This window comes from Dipodomys ordii, unplaced genomic scaffold (assembly GCF_000151885.1).
Source record: "Dipodomys ordii isolate 6190 unplaced genomic scaffold, Dord_2.0 Scaffold26, whole genome shotgun sequence".
Lineage (NCBI taxonomy): Eukaryota > Metazoa > Chordata > Mammalia > Rodentia > Heteromyidae > Dipodomys > Dipodomys ordii.
Window position 1 is genome coordinate 11,305,824 of NW_012267242.1, and position 19,800 is coordinate 11,325,623.

Below are 19,800 nucleotides of genomic sequence, written 5' to 3' on the forward strand. Positions count from 1 at the left end.
AAAAAAAAAGCTGCTTTTCATACCACACCCAAGGAACTACCAAGTAACTTGTGAGCACTGGGTCAAAGGTAATGCCTAAACATAACATTTGAATCATAGAGATATACACCTTACTCAGCACAGATGGCAGGAAAGACAAGAAGAAAAAAAGACCAAAACACTGGCCAGTGCTTCGGATGATAAAAGGTAATAAAGATGTCTTGCAGGCCAAAGGAGTTGTTTTTTTGACAGCCATTTGGTAGATCTTCCCATGGAGGTGGCTAGCTATGTTGTCTTCTCCAACTAGCTCCACCAAGTAATTGCATATCATTGCTTCAGCATTTCCATAAATACTGTGATAGGCATTGTGACACACAAACAAAAAAAAATCACAGGAAACTCAAGAAACAGTGACTTCATCAGTATTCACACATTTGTGTTCATTAAAAAAAAAAGAAAATCAATGCCTATCCTGGGGGTGGAATAAGTGACTTAAGTTTGGGGAAATGCCAGGAGCTCAAATGTCTCCCAGGGCTCTTGCTGTTGTCTCTCTTGTTTTCTGCGTGCCTTACTGATCTTTCCTAATTTTTATAAGGACCTGAAGTCAATGTATGCCTCTTATTAGTGGAATTTTCCTAGAAAATACTGTGTAGATATAACACCAAGTGTATTTCAGGAGTATTAGAGCCCAGTACTAAATGTTATAAAACAAATACAAACCCCAAGAAGGAGTGTATTTGATGTTAGTGTTTTTATCATTGAATGGCAGATAGATTGAGTCTCACTGCTTTGGCAGTCTAAGGGAAAAATGGTGATGTCTATCTTGTCACGACTCTGTCAGTGTCTTTTCTAGGCTTAACCTCCACATTATGTCTGGAGATCTAGTCTTCTTTCTTCTTGTTCAGTCGTCACTGAAGGTGAACAACAGATCATCTCTAATAACAAGTCTGAGAAAGTTGCCACCTTAAGCTAGCCATGGTAATAATTATTCTTCTCCCCTCCCCCAATGCTATTCTTTTTTTAAAAAAATCTTTACTTTTACTGTATCCTTCTGCAGATCGAGGATGGAGGCCCTAGCTTGCCTTGAGGACCATTTACCCCTACTAATCAAACATCACTCAACAATCCAGGACCACCAACCCCCTCTCCCTCACCCGTCATTCACCTAGTCTTTCCAAATACCCGCCCACATCCAGGTTTGACCAATTATACCGTAGCTTCCATGGCTTCAGCAGTAGGCCCACTGACCAATCAGGAAGAGCATTGCACAGACTGACAAACGACCTAACTAATCAGCGCCAGAGAAGAGGACGCGTTGAAACTCACCCAGCGTGACGCAAGAAGTGGCCAACCCCTGCAGAGCCTGAGACCATGGCGACCAATCCGCACCGGTGGGAGACTGTTTCCCGCCCCATCGCGGCCGCCCCCAGCTCACCCGCCTGCACCCCTTCCATTTCACCTGCTTTTCCTCTCCGGTTTCCTCCGCAGGGTTCTCTTCTTCTTGTTTCTGGGACATGGCAGGGCCGGGACGGTGGAGTGTAGGGGGCCCGGGAATTCAACCGGAGAAGGGAAGGGGGAGGGGAGACGGGGACAACCAGCGCTGCAGCTTCGGCTCCTGTCACTATGGTTGCTCAGTCAAAATGGCGGCCCTTGCCCGTGACGTTAAGACCGCCTCTTCCTATGGGAGCCAATGAGGGTGGGAGGGATGGGGCAATGATGTAACGATCTACCAATAGCTGCTGGCTAGAGGTGGGCCCTAGTGAGGTGACCGACAAACTAGAGGACCAACCCGAGAAGAGAGTGAGCCACTAGGACCAATTAGAATATTTTGGAGGATGCTAGAGGCGGGACTAAGAGCTTTGACAGTTTTGCTCTGAGTGTGGGCTCAGACTTTTTTCAACTACCACCTCCCAGTGCTTGCGAGACGAGGAACAACTGCAGAACCAAAGGATGTAAAAACCCTCCCTCTGTTCTCAGGTGGAGTGATCTCTGTTCTCAGGTGGAGTGAAGTAAGCTTTACCCAATGTTAACAGGAAATTCTCAATCACCAAGAATCAAATTGGGAGGTCAAAGTGAACTTCAAAGCAATGCTCAACAGTTTTCTAATATTCCAACCTCAGAACCACCAGAACAAAAAATAAGAACACTATGGTTTGTGTTCCATAACCCGTGTAAGGCTTTATAACTGTTCAGGATCATCCCATAGAGACTTAACTCCTTGAATCTGGGAGCACAGTTCTAGAAACAGGATAAACATTTCGCAAATGTAGTTAACATAAACAAAATCATAGTTCAAAAAATAGTTCTTGAGCATCTGTCAGGAGAAGACAACAGTACTTGTATTTTTGTCTTCATCGGCTTTATTGCTGCTACTGGGGCTTAAACCCGGGGCTTTTTCACTCACAGCTAGTGCTCAACCATTTCTGCCATGCCTCTAACCTGGCTTTTTTTCTTTTTAAAAGTATTTTTTATTATTGAAAAGGTGATGTACAGAAACATTACAGTTATATAGGTTAAGCAAAGAGTCCATTTCTTCTGGGACAATGTCAACTATTCCCTCACTTTCCCAATTTTTTCCTCCCATCCCCACCTACAAGTTGTATAGGTCATTTAATGTCTAGTGAGTACCACTGCTGCATTTGTTCACCCTTTGACCCTCCATTTCTGTTTTGCTGATTATTTTGGAGATGGAGTCTTGTGGACTTTTCTGCCCCAAGGGTTGCCTTGAGCCACAATCTGCTGAATCTCAGCCTCTTGAGTAGCTAGGAGAATGAGCCACTGGTGTCCCGCACATCTTTATATTAAAAAAACTGGTCTAGGGGCTGGGAAGGTGGCTCAATGGTAGAGTGTTTGCCTTGCATGCATGAGGCCCTGGGTTTGATTCCTCAGCACCACATAGAAAAAGCCAGCAGTGGTGCTGTGGTTCACATAATAGAGCACTAGCCTTGAGCTGAAGATCGGAGGGACAGCGCCCAGGCCCAGAGTTCAAGCCCTAAAAAAAAAAAAAAAGAAAAAGAAAGAAAAAGAAAAAAAAAGCTGGTCTGATATTAATAATACTGCTAACTTCATAATAAAAATATTTCAAGTAACTTTTTGTAACAACTTCGGGGCCATCTGTTCATTATTATGTATCACTAAGTGTACTTATGGTGGAAAAGTTTGAGGAACAGTGGAATATACAGACTGTTACCATACAAAAATGTGAAGTTTTCTGTGAGATCAAAGAAAGGCTTATATTCAGTGTAGGGTCCAAAAAACCTACCACCACCACCAACAAAAAATCCTACTTTGTGGCAAAGATGAATTTTTTTTTGGGTGCAAGTCCTGGAACTTAAACTCAAGGCTTGGGTGTTGCTGCTGTCACTGAGCCTTTTTGCTCAAGGCTTTTGGAACAAAATACATAGAAAATACTTACCTCAAGGATGAACATCTGTCTTATAGGGAATGTAAAACAAAATCTATCCTTTTTTTGAAGAGGGTCATTGATTATCATCCTACCATTTGAGCCATAGCACCATTTCTGGCTTTTTGGTGGTTAATTGGAGATAATTCTCACAGACTCTCCTGCCTGGGCCAGCTTCCAACCCAAATCCTCAGATCTCAGCCTCTTAAGTAGCTAAGATTACAGCTGTGAGCCACCAATAATCAGTTGGAAATGAAACTTAAAGAACTTAACTTGCTAGAGATGAAGAATATTGGAACAGCAAAACTAGAAAAACAAAATGGTAACCAGAACGTGGAGGGTTTTGAATGCCAGAGTAAGAAGTCTTGGAATAGTTCAATAATCAATGAAATACCAAAAAAAAAAAAAAGGCCAGAGTGTAACTGAACTGCCATTACAAAAATTAACTTGTGCCGGGCGCTGGTGGCTCACGCCTGTAATCCTAGCTACTCAGGAGGCTGAGATCTGAGGATCGCGGTTCAAAGCCAGCCCAAGCAGGAAAGACCATGAGACCCCTATCTCCAATAAACCACCAGGAAACCGGAAGTGGCGCTGTAGCTCAAATGGTAGAGCGCTCGCCTTGAGCTGAAGAGCTGAGGGACAGCGCCCAGGCCCAGAGTTCAAGCCCCACGACCAACAAAAAAAAAAAAAAAAAAAAATTGTTAGCTAATCAGAAAGATAGTAGAGATAGGCTTTTCAGCCTGGAATCTACTATAAACTTTATATAGGGGATAATTAGGACTTAATTTGGAAAAGTGGCAGTTAAGAACACAAAACAGTTGCCCAGCGCTGGTGGTTCACACCTATAAATCTAGCCCAGCTTTTTCTTTTTTTTTTTGCCAGTTGTGGGGCCTGAACTCTGGGCCTGGGCACTGTCCCTCAGCTCTTCAGCTCAAGGCTAGTACTCTACCACTTGAGCTACAGTGCCACTTCTGGCTTTTTCTGTTTATGTGGTGCTGAGTAATCGAACCCAGGGCCTCAGGCATGCAAGGCAAGCACTCTACCACTGAGCCACCTTCCCAGCCCTTCTTTTTCTTTTTTGCTGGTCATGGGCTTAAACTTGGGGCTTGGGCACTGTCCCTGAGCTCTTTTCACTCAAAGCTAGTGTTCTCCCACTTTGAGCCACAGCTCCACTTCTGGTTTTCTGGTGGTTAATTAGAAATAAGTATCTCACAGACTTTCCTGCTGAAGTTGGATTTAAACAGCAATCCTCAGATCTCAGCCTCCTGAGTAGCTGGGATTAGAGGTGTGAGTGACTGGTGCCCAGCCATTTTATCATTCTTGCAGTTACACAGTTTTATCAACTAAGCCAGAGGTTTGTCCCTTCCTTCCTTCCTTCCTTCCTCCTTCCTTCCCTCCTTTCCTTTCCTTTCCTTTTCTTCTTTTTCTTTCTTTCCTATGCAATAAACACATTGTTTTGTTGGTCATAGGGCTTGAACTCAAGGCCTGGGCACTGAACTTGAGTTTTTTTTACTCAAGGCTAGCTTTCCACCACTATGAGCCAAAGCACACTTCTGGTTTTCAGGTGGTTAATTGGAGATAAGTGTCTGGTGGACTTTACTGCCCAGGTTGACTTCAACCCATGATCCTCAGATCTCAGCCTCCTGAGTAGCTAGGATTACAGGTTGTAAGTCACCAGTGTCTGGGTAGGCCAGAAATTTCAAGGTTGGTTTGCTCACTAAACTTGGGCCATTGATGTCTCTTCATGACATCTCTTCAAAGAAAGGATAGATTTTGTTATACATTCCCTATAAGATAGATGTGCATCCCTGAGGTAAGTATTTTCAACATATTTTGTTCCAAAAGGAATCATTTTCCCATGTGTGTCTTTCTCCAGGATAAGGGTCTTTAAGATATCCTTTGCTCAGTATCCAGAGCACACTAATTATTTTGAGCAAGTGGGCAGTGTTAGTGGGAGAAAGCTGTTCTTTTTCCTTTTAGCTATCACTTCAGCTTATGAGGAACTGTAAGGCTTAAAGGAAAGACTAGGCTTATTCATTTATAGTGTTTGTCTCTGAATTCCTGACTGCTGTTTCCCAAGCCTCAGGTCTTTAGGAAAGACAGAATAAGTCTCATGATCTAAAGGAGTTGAAGAACTCGAAGCCAGTAGACAGAGGAAGTTCAGGTTTGGTAGAACTAAGACAGGCCAAAGAACAGAGGTTTCAGTGTTAGGGAAATTTCAAATTTATATCATGTATCATTAGCATAGAGAAATTGTAGGTATGACAAGTTCTGTCATATACTGATTATAATTAGTGACTGATATGGCATGGTTGTCATAGTCACTGAAGTTGATTTAATCAAGAGTGAAGCCATGAACTGCATGTCTTAGAGTATATGATTAGGGAAGAAGGTGATTGGAACCTAAATATTTAAGTATACCTTGCAAAGGCACAGAAATAACCACATGATCCTTACCAAACCAGCTGCATTCTAAGTGTTTAAGGATAATTTCTTGTTGAAATTAAGGAATGTTTCAAGGGTGGTTGTCTGTAAACTGGGACAATAAGAGTAGATTAGGAAGATTATAGACTGGCAGAGGGAAAGGAGAAAAGAAAGACAATTTAGAGGACCACTCCATATGCAAATGATAGAGGGTGATGACCCCTGGTTGAGGCCACTAGGAAAAGAAGAGAGAAACTATGGCAAGAGTAACAACTAGGAGCCAGGTCTGGTACAAACCTGAAATCCCAGCTACTCCCAGATTCTTCAGGGGATTCAAAAGTTCAACACGAGCCGGGTACAGGTGACTCACACCTGTAATCCTTAGGAGGCTGAGATCTCAGGATCTCTGTTCAAAGCCAGCCCCTACAGGAAAGTCCATGAGACTTATCTCCAATTAACCACTAGAAAACTGGAAGTGGCGCTGTGGCTTACGTGGTAGAGCGCTAGCCTTGAGCTGAAGAGCTGAGGGATAGTGCCCCCAGGCAGAGTTCAAGTCCCATGACTGACAGAAAAAAAAAAAAAAGTTCAAAGCTAGCCCAGGCAGAAAAGCTTGATAAATACTATCTCCAAAATAACCAGCAAAAAGCAGGACTAGAAGTGTGGCTAAGTGACAGAGGGGCAACCTAGCAAGTGTAAGGCCCTTAGTTTAAACTCTAGTACTCTTAATGGAAGAAGCTAGGTGTGGTGGAAGCCAAAAGTAGGACAGATTGTAGTCCAGGGACCTGGGGAGGAAATAAGAACCCACTTCAAAAATAACCAGCTCAGGCCGGGCGCCGGTGGCTCACACCTGTAATCCTAGCTACCCAGGAGGCTCTGATCTCAGGATCGAGGTTCAAAGCCAACTAGGGTAGGAAAGTCCATGAGACTCTTATCGCCAATAAACCACTCAGAAAACTGGAAGTGATGCAATGGCTCAAGTGGTAGAGGGCTTGCCTTGAGCGGAAGAGCTAAGGGACAGCACCCAGGCCCAGAGTTCAAGCCCCATGACCAACCAAAAAACAAAACAAAAATCCGGCTTGGGAAGACAATGTGGCTTAGTGATAGAGTGCTTGCCTAGCATGCATGAAGCCCTGGGTTCCATTCCTCAGTACCACAAATATAGAAGAAATAGCCAGAAGTGGTGCTGTGGCTCAAGTGGTGGAGTGCTTTGAGCAAAATCAGCTCAGGAACAGTGCCCAGGCCCTGAGTTCAAGTGCCAGAACTGGCAATAATAATAATAATAATAATAACCAGTTCAAACTAGCACCAGTGGCTCACACCTGTAATCCTAGTTACTCAAGAGGCTGAGATCTGAGGATCACAGTTCAAAGCCAGCCCAGGTAGGAAAGTCTGTGGAATTATTATTATTTGTCAGTCATGGGGCTTGAACTCTGGGCCTAGGTTCTGTCCCTCAGCTCTTCAGCTCAAGGCAAGTGCTTTACCATTTGAGCCACACCACCACTTCTGGTTTTCTGAGTGGTTTATTGGAGATAAATAAGAGTCTCATGGGCTGGCTTTGAACCAGGATCCTCATATCTCAGCGCCCCCCCCCCCCCGTAACTAGAATTACAGGCATGAGCGGCTCATCTGTTTTTATTTATTTTTTTTGCCAGTCACGAGGCTTAAACTTGAGGTCTGGGTATTGTCTCTGAGCTCTTTTGCTCAAGGCTAGCACTCTACCATTTTGAACCATGGTGCCACTTCCAGTTTTCTAGTGGTTAACTGGAGATAAAGTTTCACTGCCTTTCCTGCCCAGGCCTACTTTGAACTGAGATCCTCAGATCTTATCCTCCCGAGTAGCTAGGATTATAGGTATAAGCCACCAGAATCTGACTGTGGAAATTTATTTCTAATGAAAACAAATGGAGTTATGAAACTGTGCACACAGATACCAGAGACACAATGACTGATCTTTATTGTACAGAAATGTTGAAGGCCATATACATTAAATGAGGTGTTTGGCAGTCAATGTTATCAGATTCAAACTGAAGACATCCTCAATTTATGGACATACAGTATAAAAATAAACACTAAGAGTTGCAAGAAAGAACTCAGCTTCTATCTCCCAAGCAAGACAAAATTTCCACAGGAAAACCTGATTTCAGTTCACGGTGGATTGTTCATATAGGAAGAAAAGCTAGGCCAGGAAGAGACAACACCTAGGCTATGTTTTGAATTTTGACAGAGCCAGACTAAAGCTCTGATCAGTCTCTTAGAATTTGTTTTTATTTATAATTTTTATTTTCTATTAAACTGAAGTTAAAACAAATAGAGTTGGAAGGGAATTTTTGTGGGGCTAGGTAGGTTTGGATAGCAGATGCAATTATTACTATTTCATTACTTCTGATCAGGAGGATTTGCCACGTTTTATCCTTTCTTAGACTGCCTCTCTGTAGTCGTCAACCAGTAGGACCCAAAGAAAATAAAATAAATACTTAACATTAGCACAGCTCACTGACTGTTCTCTTTATATCCCCTAATCCTAGACTTACATTGTCTCTTCTAGATAGGAACTTTTTTGTGTGTGTGCCAGTCTGGGGCCTTGAACTAGGGTCTGGGCACTGTCCCCAGCTTACTGTATGCTCAAGGCTAGTGTTCTACTACTTGTGCTACAAATATACTTCTGGTTTTTTAGTACTTAATTGGAGATAAGAATCTCATGGACTTTCCTACCCAGGCTGGCTTTGAACCATAATCCTCAGATTCTCAGATCTCAGCCTACTGGGTATCGAGGATTACAGGCATGAGCCACTGGCATTGGGCAGGAAACATACTTTTTCTTTCTCTCCCCTCCCTCCCTCCCTCCCCCCTCCTTCCCTCCTTTCCTCCCTCCCTTCCTCCCTTCCTTCCTTCCTTCCTTCCTATTTTGTCAGTCGTGGGGCTTGAACCCAGGGCCTGGGTGCTGTCCCTGAGCAATTTTTACTCAAGGCTAGTCCTCTACCACTTTGAGCCAGAGGACTACTTCTGAATTTTGAGTGATTCATTATTAGATAAGAGTCTCTTGTGGGACTGGGGATGTGGCTTAGTGGTAGAATGCTTGCTTAGCATGTATGAAGCCCTTGGTTCAATTTTTCAGTACCACATAAACAGAAAAGGCCAGAAGTGGTGCTTTGGCTCAAGTGGTAGAGTATTAGCCTTGAGCAAAATAAAAGAAGATAGGGGCTGGGAAGGTGGCTCAGTGGTACAGTGCTTGCCTTGCATGCATGAGGCCCTGGGTTCGATTCCTCAGCACTACATAAGCAGAAAAAGCTGGAAGTGGAGCTATGGCTCAAATGGTAGAGCACTTGCCTTGAGCTAAAGAGCTGAGGGACAGTGACCAGGCCCGGAGCTCAAACCCCATGACTGGGGGGGTGGGGAGGGGGAGGAGGAGCAGCTCATGGACAATGCCCAGGTCTGGGGTTCAAGTCCCAGGATTGGCCAAAAAAAAAAAAAATCTCATGGGGACTTCTCTGGCTGGCTTCAAACCACGATCCTCAGATCTCAGCCTCCTGAGTAGCTAGCTAGGATAACAGGAATGAGCCACCGGTGCCTGGTTTAGGAACTTTCTTAATAAAATATCTCTTTATTCTCTTTATTGAAGTGAAAAACATTGTAGAGACTTGGTCAGAATGATGGTGGTTCTGAAACAAGACACACTTAGGAGGGTATCTTAGGTTAAATATAGACAAAACTATTCCTAGAATTTAATCAATTTGTGTAAGAAGCAAAAATTAAGGGATAAGATGATGTGAGATTTGGGGATATATTTTCTGAACTCAGGGTGCTATTATTCCACAACAGAAACTTACAATTCCCTCAGCTCAGTAAGAGCATAGAAGTTTAAGCTGTATGCAAGAGGATGGAAATCCTCAGGCCCATTTCCCTTCATAATTTTCATTTAGTCTTTGAGCTTAATGAATGAGGGAGCAGGATTGCATTAAGAGGGAGCATACAATCTATTTCTGGCTTTAAGATTGTGGTATCCAGGTAATCAAATCTGGGACATTTTCATTACCTTAGAAAAAGAAACTTGAGAAAATCACTAGCAGGACCTATAATCCCAGAAACCAGCTTCTCCAAAAACTAGTTTAGTTTCCATTGCCCCTCACTCAGAGACTTCAATAAACTACATTATTTAACAGAGTCTGAGACAAAGACAGAAAATATATATTTAAGATAGACAACAAACTCAGAAAAAAATGTAATAAACAGATTGCTCTTCATCTCACCTTCATCACATTCTATTGCTGGAGAAATCCCACTTGTTTAACCAAAAACATAACTGATTAAACTAACCCAAGGAATGGGAGAAAATGTTTGTGGTGTGTGTATAGGGGTGAGCGGGTTCACCCAGTTTTATCTATGGAGTGGAACTATAGAGAAAAATAAAGACTTCTCATAATGGTCAAATTCTACGGAGAAGCCCTGAAGTTGCTTTCCCCAAGTCATGATTTGATTCAAGAGAAGGAAAAAAAAAATGATGAAAACATCTCACCACATAAAACTCAGTATGGGGGTCTCTAATAGTCACCAGCCAGAAAGGGGCAAGGGAGAGCCCCACCTGCGGGCTTTAAGATTTATTGAAGGCTGCTAGCACAGCCCAGATCATCTCTGTGGCATTGTGCTTTGTCCCCTCCACTTCTGGGTCCAGTTCTACTAGGTCTTTGGCTCGATTCATTGCCACATCATACTTGTCATCTGTCAGAGAGGAGAAGACATTCTCTAGTACATCAGATGAGTGGGCTAGTACCAGGAGTGCTAATGTTCGCTTGTCCATACGCTGAGGGTCATTTACCCACCGCTCTAGTACACTATCTTGAAGTTTTTTCACTAATCGCTGTTTCTCTGTTGTATTGGTCACTGGATGAGTGGTCATGTCAAATAGTAGGAAATTCTGCTTCTCAGTGGTTAGAATACCCTTCTCTACTAAGTTCTTTGCAATTCGCTCTCGTACATTTCTCAGCTGGTACTGTAATTTGAAGGGATTCCAGGTCTCACCTAGAGGGAAAAGAAATAGGATATAATGAAAGGAAAGAGGAAAACAAGTGAAAAAAAAGTTATTTGCAATCTTGAATGGGGGTTAATTTTTTTTTTTTTTTGCCAGTTGTGGGCCTTGAACTCTGGGCCTGGGCGCTGTCCCTCAGCTCTTCAGCTCAAGGCTAGCGCTCTACCACTTGAGCCACAGCACTACTTCTGGCTTTTTCTGCTTATGTGGTGCTGAGGAATTGAACCCAGGGGCTCATGCATGCAAGCACTCTACCACTGAGCCACCTTCCCAGTCTCGAATGGTTAAAATAACTGAAGGAATGATCTGTATTCACTCCCAGTCCATTTACTCCTTTGTCTTTTATACTATGGTCCTGACTCTAATCATATTTCATATTAAGACACTTTCAAAAAAATGTTGTCAAAGCCAGATGCCAGTGGTATATACCTATAATCCTAGCTACTCAGGAGGCTGAGATCTGAGGATCTTGGTTCAAAGCCAGCCCCGGCAGGAATGTCCATGAGACTCTTATCTCCAATTAACCACCAGAAAACCAGAAATAGTGCTTTGGTTTAAGTGGTAGAGCACTAGCCTTGAGCTGAAGAGCTCAGGAACAGCGCCCAGGCCCAGCGTTCAAGACCTACTACTGACCAAAAAAAAAAAAAAAAAAAGGTGTCAAGCTGGGCGCTGTGGCTCACACCTGTAATCCTAGCTACCCAGGCAGCTGAGATCTGAGGATCACAGTTCAAAGCCAGCCTAGGCAGGAAAGTCCATGAAACTCATCTCCAATTAACCACTAAAAAATTTGGAAATGTAGTTGTGGCTTAAGCACAAGTTGTGCCTTGAGCAAAAAGAACTCAGGGACAGTGCCCAGACCCTAAGCTCTGAACTCAAGCCCCAGGACTAGCACCAAAAAAAAGGAAGGAAGGAAGGAAAAAAGGAAGGGAGGGAGGGAGGGAGGAAGGGAAGGAGGGAGGGAGGGAGGGAGGGAGGGAGGAAGGAAGGAAGGAAGTCATCAAAGGCTTCCATACTGCTAGTGCTTATGGATATTATCTCTGTATATTACTTTTCTGTGACACTGATAATCATTCTTGTGATTTTCAAATTCTCTCCAGGTCATCAGTTCTTCCTGGATGATTCTTTCCTGTATTGTACATAAATTGTTTAGGTTGGTAAAGCTGAGAGCGCTGAGTTTCCCTTCACCTACTTGTACAAAACAAACTTTATTCCAGGATTGAGATCCAAGCTAGTTTGGGCAAGAAAAGCAAGAGACTACCTGAAAAACTAAGGGTAGAAACCTTCAGTTCAAACTCTACTTTTACAAATAAAAAAAATTATTGTAAATTTGTCTGTGCTGTACGCATGGGACAAAAACTAGATGACAGTATACTTATTTACAACATGTGTACTGAATAATTTTTTTTTTTTTTTGGTCGGTCATAGGGCTTGAACTCTGGGCTTGGGCGCTATCCCTGCGCTCTTCAGATCAAGGCAAGCACACTACCGCTTGAGCCACAGCACCACTTCCAGTTTTCTAGTGGTTAATTGGAGATGAGTCTCACAGACTTTTCTGCCTGGGCTGGCTTTGAACGGTGATCCTCAGATCTCAGCCTCCTGAGTAGCTAGGATTACAGGCGTGAGCCACCAGCGCTCGACTGTACTGAATAACTTAAGTCCCCTGTTGAGACCTATTGCTCAGAAAAAAAAAATTACAGTATTACTGTTCATTGATAATGCACCTAGTCACCAAAGTGCTCTGATGGAGATGTTCAATGAGATTGTTTTCATGCTTTCTAATACAATATTCTTTTTTTTTTTTTTTGGTCAGTTGTGGGGCCTGAACTCTGGGTCTGGGTGCTGTCCCTCAGCTCTTCAGCTCAAGGCTAGTGCTCTACCACTTGAGCCACAGCACCACTTCCGGCCTTTTCTACTTATGTGGTACTGAGGAATCGAACCCAGGGCCTCATGCATGCGAGGCAAGCACTCTACCACTGAGCCACCTTCCCAGCCCCCTACAATATTCATTTTGAAGCTATGGATCAAAGAATAATTTTGACTTTCAAGTCTTATTTTGTAAGAAAAACATTTCATACTGAAAAAGAGGATAAAAAAGAATAAAGGTAATATTATAAACAATGAGCCAATAAATTAGATAATTTTAGGTGAAATGGACAAAATCCAGAAAGAAAAAATTACATTTTTAGGGGGAAGGGGACCTCAAGGCTAGGCAATTGTGCTTTACCACTAAGCAACATCTCCATCTCTTTTTGAGAAAGGGTTGGCTCAGTCTGGGCTATAATTAAAAAATGCTCCTGCCTTAGCCTTCTAAGTGATGGGATTACAGGAGTATGCCAACATACCCAGCTCTGAATAAATCTTTGAACAAGTGAAGAAACTGACTTCATAATTTGAATACTTCCCACAAAGCAAAGCCTGACAAGATGTCTTTTTTTCCTTTTTGTGGGGCGTCAGACCTCAGGGCTGATCTCAGGGCCTGTGTGCTATCCCTGAGCTTTTTTTGCTAAGGCTAGTGCTCTACCATTTGAGCCACAGCTACATTTCTGGCTTTTTGTGGTTAATTGAACATAAAAATCTCATGGACTTTCCTGCCTGAATTGGCTTTGAACTGTGATCCACTGGCACCTCGCTACAAGGCAATTGTACTAAATGTTTAAAGAAAAATCCTTTACAAACTGAAAAGACAAAAAAATAGGGAGCTAGGTGCCAGTAGCTCATGCCTGTAATCCTAGCTACTTAAGAGGCTGAGATCTAAGAATCATGGTTCGAAGCCAGCCTGGGCAGAAAAGTCCCCACGAGGCTCTTATCTCCAATTAACTACTCAAAAATCAGAAGCGGCACTGTGGCTCAAGTGGTAGAGCACTAGCCTTGAGCACAAAGAGGCTCAGGGACAGTGCCTAGGCCCTGAGTTCAAGCCACACAACCAAAAAATAAAAAAATAGGGAATATCTCATTTTATGTTGTCAGTTTTATTCAGGGAAAAAAACCAAAGATATCACAAGAGCCCATAAAAGGAGTATGTATAGACTATGAATGTGGCTTAGTGGTAGAGTGTTTTGCCTAGCATTCATGAAGCCCTTTCTTCAATTCCTCAGTACCAAATAAACAAAAGAAGACCCAAGTGGCACTGTGGCACCCAAGTGGTAGAGTGCTAGCCTTGAGCAAAAGAAGCTCAGGAACAGTACCCAGGCCCTGAGTTCAAGCCCCAAGACTGGCAAAAAAAAGGGCTGGGAAGGTGGCTCAGTGGTAGAGCGCTTGCCTTGCATGCCTTAGGCCCTGGGTTTGATTCCTCAGCACCACATAAGCAAAAAGAAAAAAGCCGGAAGTGGCGCTGCTGCTCAAGTGGTAGAGCGCTAACCTTGAGCTGAAGAGCTGAGGGACATTGCCCAGGCCCAGAGTTCAGGCCCCACGACCGGACCCCCCCCCACCAAAAAAAAGGAATATGTATACTATGACAATATAAAGTTTATTACAGAAATGCAAAGTTATCTCAACATTCCAAAATTAAAGTATGTAATAACATCTATACTAATTTAAAAAAACCCATGAGCATCTTAATAAACACACAAAAAGTATTTAACAAAATATAAAATCTTTCCATGATAAAACACTCAACAAACAAGAGTGTCACTATCCTGTTGTCATCTCAATAAAGATTAAAAAAAATAAAGATGTCTAAAAAAGTTATTTTTTCCTCCCTCCCTATTTTGAGGGGGTGGGTTGGGGATTGAACTCATGCATGCTATCACTGAGCTACACCTCAACCCCCCCAAAAGTTTCTTATGATGAACTGGTGGTACATGAATGCAATCCTAGTAATTGGGAGGCTGAGATGGGAAGATTATAAGTCTGAGGCCAGCAAGGGCTACATAGTTAGACACAAAACACTGAGAAAGAGCTTTCAGGGTAAGGTTACAGAAAATACATACATTGAAAAAGTTTAGTTATGATAAAGATAATCAAGTGTGAAATTGTTGAATCATTTTGAATTAGCTTACCAGTAAGTAGTTCTATCCATGTCTGGACAGTTTCTGTGGGTTCAGTTGCCTTGATGTGTTTGAGAGTTTCATCCAGTAAAACATCACCTGTTGGGCTGTCTGATTTTAGCAGTACCTTTGAGAAAGGAAGAAACAAAAATGTATATAATATATACATTACTGGTTAGTTGTTACAGAAAATATAGAAACAACAAACTGTCCCTGTCTTAAGTAAGTTTAGCATGTAGTATGAGCTAATAGTGGGAAGACAAAAAAAAAAAGAAGTGGAGCCATGTGCCAGTGGTTTATACCTGTAATCCTAACTATCAGGAAACTGAAGATCAAGGTTTGAAGACAGCATAGGCAAGAAAGTCCAAGAGATTCTTTTTTTTTTTTTGGTAGGTCATGGGGCTTGAACTTTGGGCCTGGGTGCTGTCCCTGCACTCTTAAGCTCAAGGCTAGTGCTCTACCACTTGAGCCACAGCACCACTTCCGGTTTTTTGGTGGCTAACTGGAGATAAGAGTCTCACCGACTTTCCTGCTCAGGCTGGCTCTGAACCACAATCCTCAGATCTCAGCCTCCTGAGTAGCTAGGATTACAGGCAAAAGCCGGCTCCTGGCCCAAGAGGTTCTCTATGTCCAGTTAACCACCAAAAAAAAAACAAACAAACTGGAAGTAGAGCAGTGACTCAACTGGTAGAATGCTAGCCTTAAGCAAAAACCTCAGGGACATGCCCAGGCCCTGAGTTCAAGCCTCAGGACTGGAGTAACAACAAAAAGAAAGAAGCAAAAATCATGAGCCTTCTCTAATTTTTTAGACTAAAAATACCTCTGATATAGGATAGTTTTTTAACCTCTTGATATAGGATAGTTAGCTTGTCTAATGACTTAAATCTTCTTCTTCTTTTTTTTTTTTTGTCAGTTGTGGGGCTTGAACTCTGGGCCTGGACACTGTCTGTCTCCTCTTCAGCTCAAGGATAGTGCTCTATCACTTGAGCCACAGCACCACTTCTGGTTTTCTGGTGGTTTATTGGAGATAAGAGTCTCACGGGGGGCTGGGAAGGTGGCTCAGTGGTACAGTGCTTGCTTTGCATGCCTGAGGCCCTGGGTTCGATTCCTCAGCACCACATAAGCAAAAAGAAAAAAGCCAGAAGTGGCGCTGTGGCTCAAGTGGTAGAGCGCTAGCCTTGAGCTGAAGAGCTGAGGGACAGCACGCAGGCCCAGAGTTCAGGCCCCATGACCAGACCCAAAAAAAAAAAAAAAAAGAGTCTCAAGGATTTTGCTGCCTGGGCTGGCTTTGAACTGTGATCCTCAGATCTAAGCCTTCTAAGTAGCTAGGATTACAGGTGTGAGCTACCAGCACCCGGCCCAACTTAAATCTTCTTATTCTTCCAAAATGTATTGTTGGCATTTGACTTTCCTTAACTTAAAAGAGGATGTTCATAAAGTGAGGGACCAGAAGACACTGCACGAAAGGATTACAATTCCATGAGTAATTGTATATCACTCCTCTATAATAACAAATTAAAAATAATAATATACTCATAGAAGATGCTATACCTTTCTGTCTAGAAGTCGCTTCTTCCTCATGGTAGGAGGTTCCAAGTAGATTCGACCTCGCATGGCCAGCTCTATCAGGATACCCCCTCGCAGGCCAGATGATATGCAGTCATTCCAGAAAGATGTGTAACCCTAGGAAAGGGGGAAAAAAGAACAGAATATTTTGAAGGGAGTACAGACTTCTAGCCTGCATCCTAAGAATGAGGTGTGATTGTGTGTGTGTGTGTATATGTGTATATAATTTATTTCACATCCCATTACATGAACTAAAAGCAAAGTACAGAATGAGATAATAGAATGTTTTTTAAATCTTCTTATCCACCTTCACAATTTTAAGCTCTGCGAAATCTTATGACTTAGATGTTAGTTGGTAATTGGAATGCCAAATTTTAATTTTGAGAAGAATTTTGATGCATGCATGTGTGCGTGCGTGCATGTGTGTGTGTGTGTGTGTGTGTGTGTGTGTGTGTGTTCATGTTCTGGTCTGTGGGTTTGAACTCAGGGCATGATTACTGTCCTTGAGTTTTTTTGCTCAAGGTTAGGGTTCTACCAATTGAGCCATAGCTCTACTTCTGGGTTTTTGGTGGGTAATTGGAAATGGAGTCTCATGGATTTTCCTGCCTAGGCTGGCTTTAAACAGTGATCCTTAGACCCTCTCAGCCTCCTGAGTAGCTAGGATTACATTTGAGAGCTACCAGCACCCAGAAGAATTTTGGTTTAAAAAAAAAATGTTTTCACGACACTATGTAAATAGAGTACAAATATATTAGAAAAAAAAGCCTAAGCCATTTAGGTTTGTTACCTCTCCTAGATAAATATTACTAAGCTTTTTGTGTGTGTTGTGCTGGGCATTGAACCCAGTGACTTACATATGCTAAAGAACTCTTATTGCTGAGGTACATCTCCAGCCCAGCAAGCTATTTTGATGGAAAGCACCATAGAAACCCATGATTAGTGAAGTGCTTGAGTTTATTAACCTTCCTAAAGTGTACTTTCCTTATCCATAAAATGTAAGATTGCTGTGGGAATTAAATGAGAGGAAATACGTGAGAAAGCAATGAGCTTTGCACCTATAATACAGGAAGCATTTCAGTGTTAGTTCCCATTCCCTTGAAGATATAGGGAATACACCAAGACATAAAACAAGAGACATTGCCATAGGAGCTAAAAAAAAAAAAAAAAAGCTAACTGGAAAGACCATGTATGCTTGATGAAAATTCTTGACTATATGAATTAATTTTCCTTTGTCTTTGAAACTTTTAAAAGTTTTTAAGGGCTGGGAATGTGGCTTAGTAGTAGAGTGTTTGCCTAGCAAGCATGAAGCCCTGGGTTCGATTCCTCAGTACCACCGGAAGTGGCACTGTGGTTCAATCGGTAGAGTACTAACCTTGAGCAAAAGAAGCTCAGGGACAGTGCCCAGGCCCTGAGTTCAAGTCCCAGGACTGACAAAAAAAAGTTTTAAAAAAATTATTAGAAGAAATAGGCATAAATGGTTGGTTAAAGTTTAGTTTGGATGATAGAATTTCAAGCTATAAATTTAGAGCTAGAGTAGTCAAGAACCATTATGAGCTGGGGTTTGACGAATAAATTGAATTTGGTACAAAGTTTTCCAGATGGACAAAATGACCCAAATTCTACCTATTCTTCAAAAGGATGTCTAAGCAAAACTGTCAAAGAGGTCTCAAATGTGTTTATAGAATTCTAACTCAAAGTGCTGAAAGAAAAACCATGACAACAGGTTGTGGAAAAAATTGAACTTTTAAAAGAAAGGCAAATAATGAACCATGAAACTTCTCAGCAAGGAGTTAGGATCAACATGAGGAAGATTTATCAGTTATCAGAGTGGCTCAATATGCTTTAGGTATATTTGGCTAGAGGTTCTAGCAGGTGTTACCTATCAGCAAAAAGGCAAAAAAATCATTATCACTAGCATCTAATACATATTGAGCTTTTCAATGTACTAGATTTGTGCATGCATAATTTGGTTACATCTTCACAACAACCCTGTAGAAGTATTTACAATTGACCAAATGTAAAGCTGAGGAATCTAAGATTTATAGCCATTATGTAGGTCACAAAGCAAAGTACTGCCAAAATAATTAACTTTTTTTTTTTTTAGGGCTAGAGATATGGCTCAAGTTGTGAGTACCTGAGGCCCTGAATTCATCCTCTAGTGTTCCTTTCCTCAATTAAAAAAAATCTATATTCCCTTGTTATTAGCTTGGAAGTTATGGACTTATTTTTTCTAGAAATTATCCTTAAAATTTTAACATGTATGACCATAAATTTTAAATTAACATAAAATTTAAAACTCAAATGTTAATCAATACTCTTTACCACTTTTCTGGTTGTCTACTAGTACATGTATTTTATTTTTGTTGTTGTTGTTCGTGTGGCTTGAACTCTGGGCCTGGGCACTGTCCCTCACCTCTTCAGCTCAAGGTAAGTGCTCTACCACTTGAGCCACAGCACCACTTTTGGTTTTCTGGTGGTTAATTGGAGATAAGAGTCTCATGGACTTTCCTGCTTTGAACTGCAATCCTAAGATATCAGCCTCCTGAGTAGCTAGGATTACAGGCATGAGCCACCAGCACCTGGCTTGTATTTTATCTTTTTTAACCTCATAAATTAGATATTAATGATTACTTTATACAGGTAGCACTCAGTTTAATTTACTTAGATGCTTACCAATTTCTTTGCTCACTGTTCCTTCTTGTATCTCTTGAACCATTTTCTTTCTTCCTAAAGTAGAATTTCCTTAAGTGAGTCTGTTGGAGGCAAATTCTATTTTATCTGAAATGCCTTTATTTTACTATCATTCTTGAAAGTTTCTCTGGATATAAAGTTCTAGATTGATAGTTCTTCTCATCACATTGAAAGTAGTATGCCTTCCTTTCCTGGCTTCCACAGGTACAGTGAGAAGTTTATCATTCTTAATGGGTTGTGATTTCTTTGTAGGTAATACTTTTTTGTTTTCTGATCTTCCTTCCTTCCTTCCTTCCTTCTCCTTTTCTTCCTCCTCCTCTTGCTTTTCTTCCCCCACCTCTTCTTCCTCCTCCTGTCTCAGGGCCTGGGTGCTATCTTTGAGCTCTTCTGCTCAAAGCTACTGCTCTACCACTTGAGCCACAGTTCCAGTTTTGGCTTTTTGGTGGTTATTTGGATATGAGTCACAAACTTTCCTGCCTAGGCTGGTTTTGAACTGTGATTCTTAGACCTCAGCTTCCTGAACAGCTAGGATTATAGAGGTAAGCCATCCGTGCCCACACATGACTGTGTGTGAACTTATTTGTCCTGTTTGATATATATTGTGTTTTCTGTTCCTATGTGTTCAGTTCTTTTCATCTTGGCTTTCCTATCTAAGAATATTGTTTTTCTTCTGTTTTATTGTTTTTCTGACAGTTAAGTCTTTCTTGATTCCCACATTATGTTTTAAA

General features: G+C 41.9%; 2 protein-coding genes across 3 annotated transcripts in view; both read right to left on the reverse strand.

Moving 5' to 3' along the window:
* Positions 1-1,629, reverse strand: part of Ensa (endosulfine alpha) — an 8,406-nt gene extending 6,777 nt beyond the window's left edge. Inside the window, exon 1 of the mRNA XM_013015000.1 lies at positions 1,439-1,629. Coding sequence (XP_012870454.1) covers positions 1,439-1,495 — 57 coding nt within the window. The 5' untranslated portion in view covers positions 1,496-1,629. The remainder of the gene's footprint in view (positions 1-1,438) is intronic.
* Positions 1,630-9,346: 7,717 nt separating this feature from the next.
* Positions 9,347-19,800, reverse strand: part of Golph3l (golgi phosphoprotein 3-like) — a 41,791-nt gene continuing 31,337 nt past the window's right edge. For both annotated transcript variants that reach the window (XM_013015404.1, XM_013015405.1), the window contains 3 exons: positions 16,367-16,498; positions 14,828-14,942; positions 9,347-10,822 (listed from right to left, as the gene is read on the reverse strand). In XM_013015404.1, the coding sequence (XP_012870858.1) occupies positions 10,395-10,822; positions 14,828-14,942; positions 16,367-16,498 (675 nt within the window). In that variant the 3' untranslated portion in view covers positions 9,347-10,394. The remainder of the gene's footprint in view (positions 10,823-14,827; positions 14,943-16,366; positions 16,499-19,800) is intronic.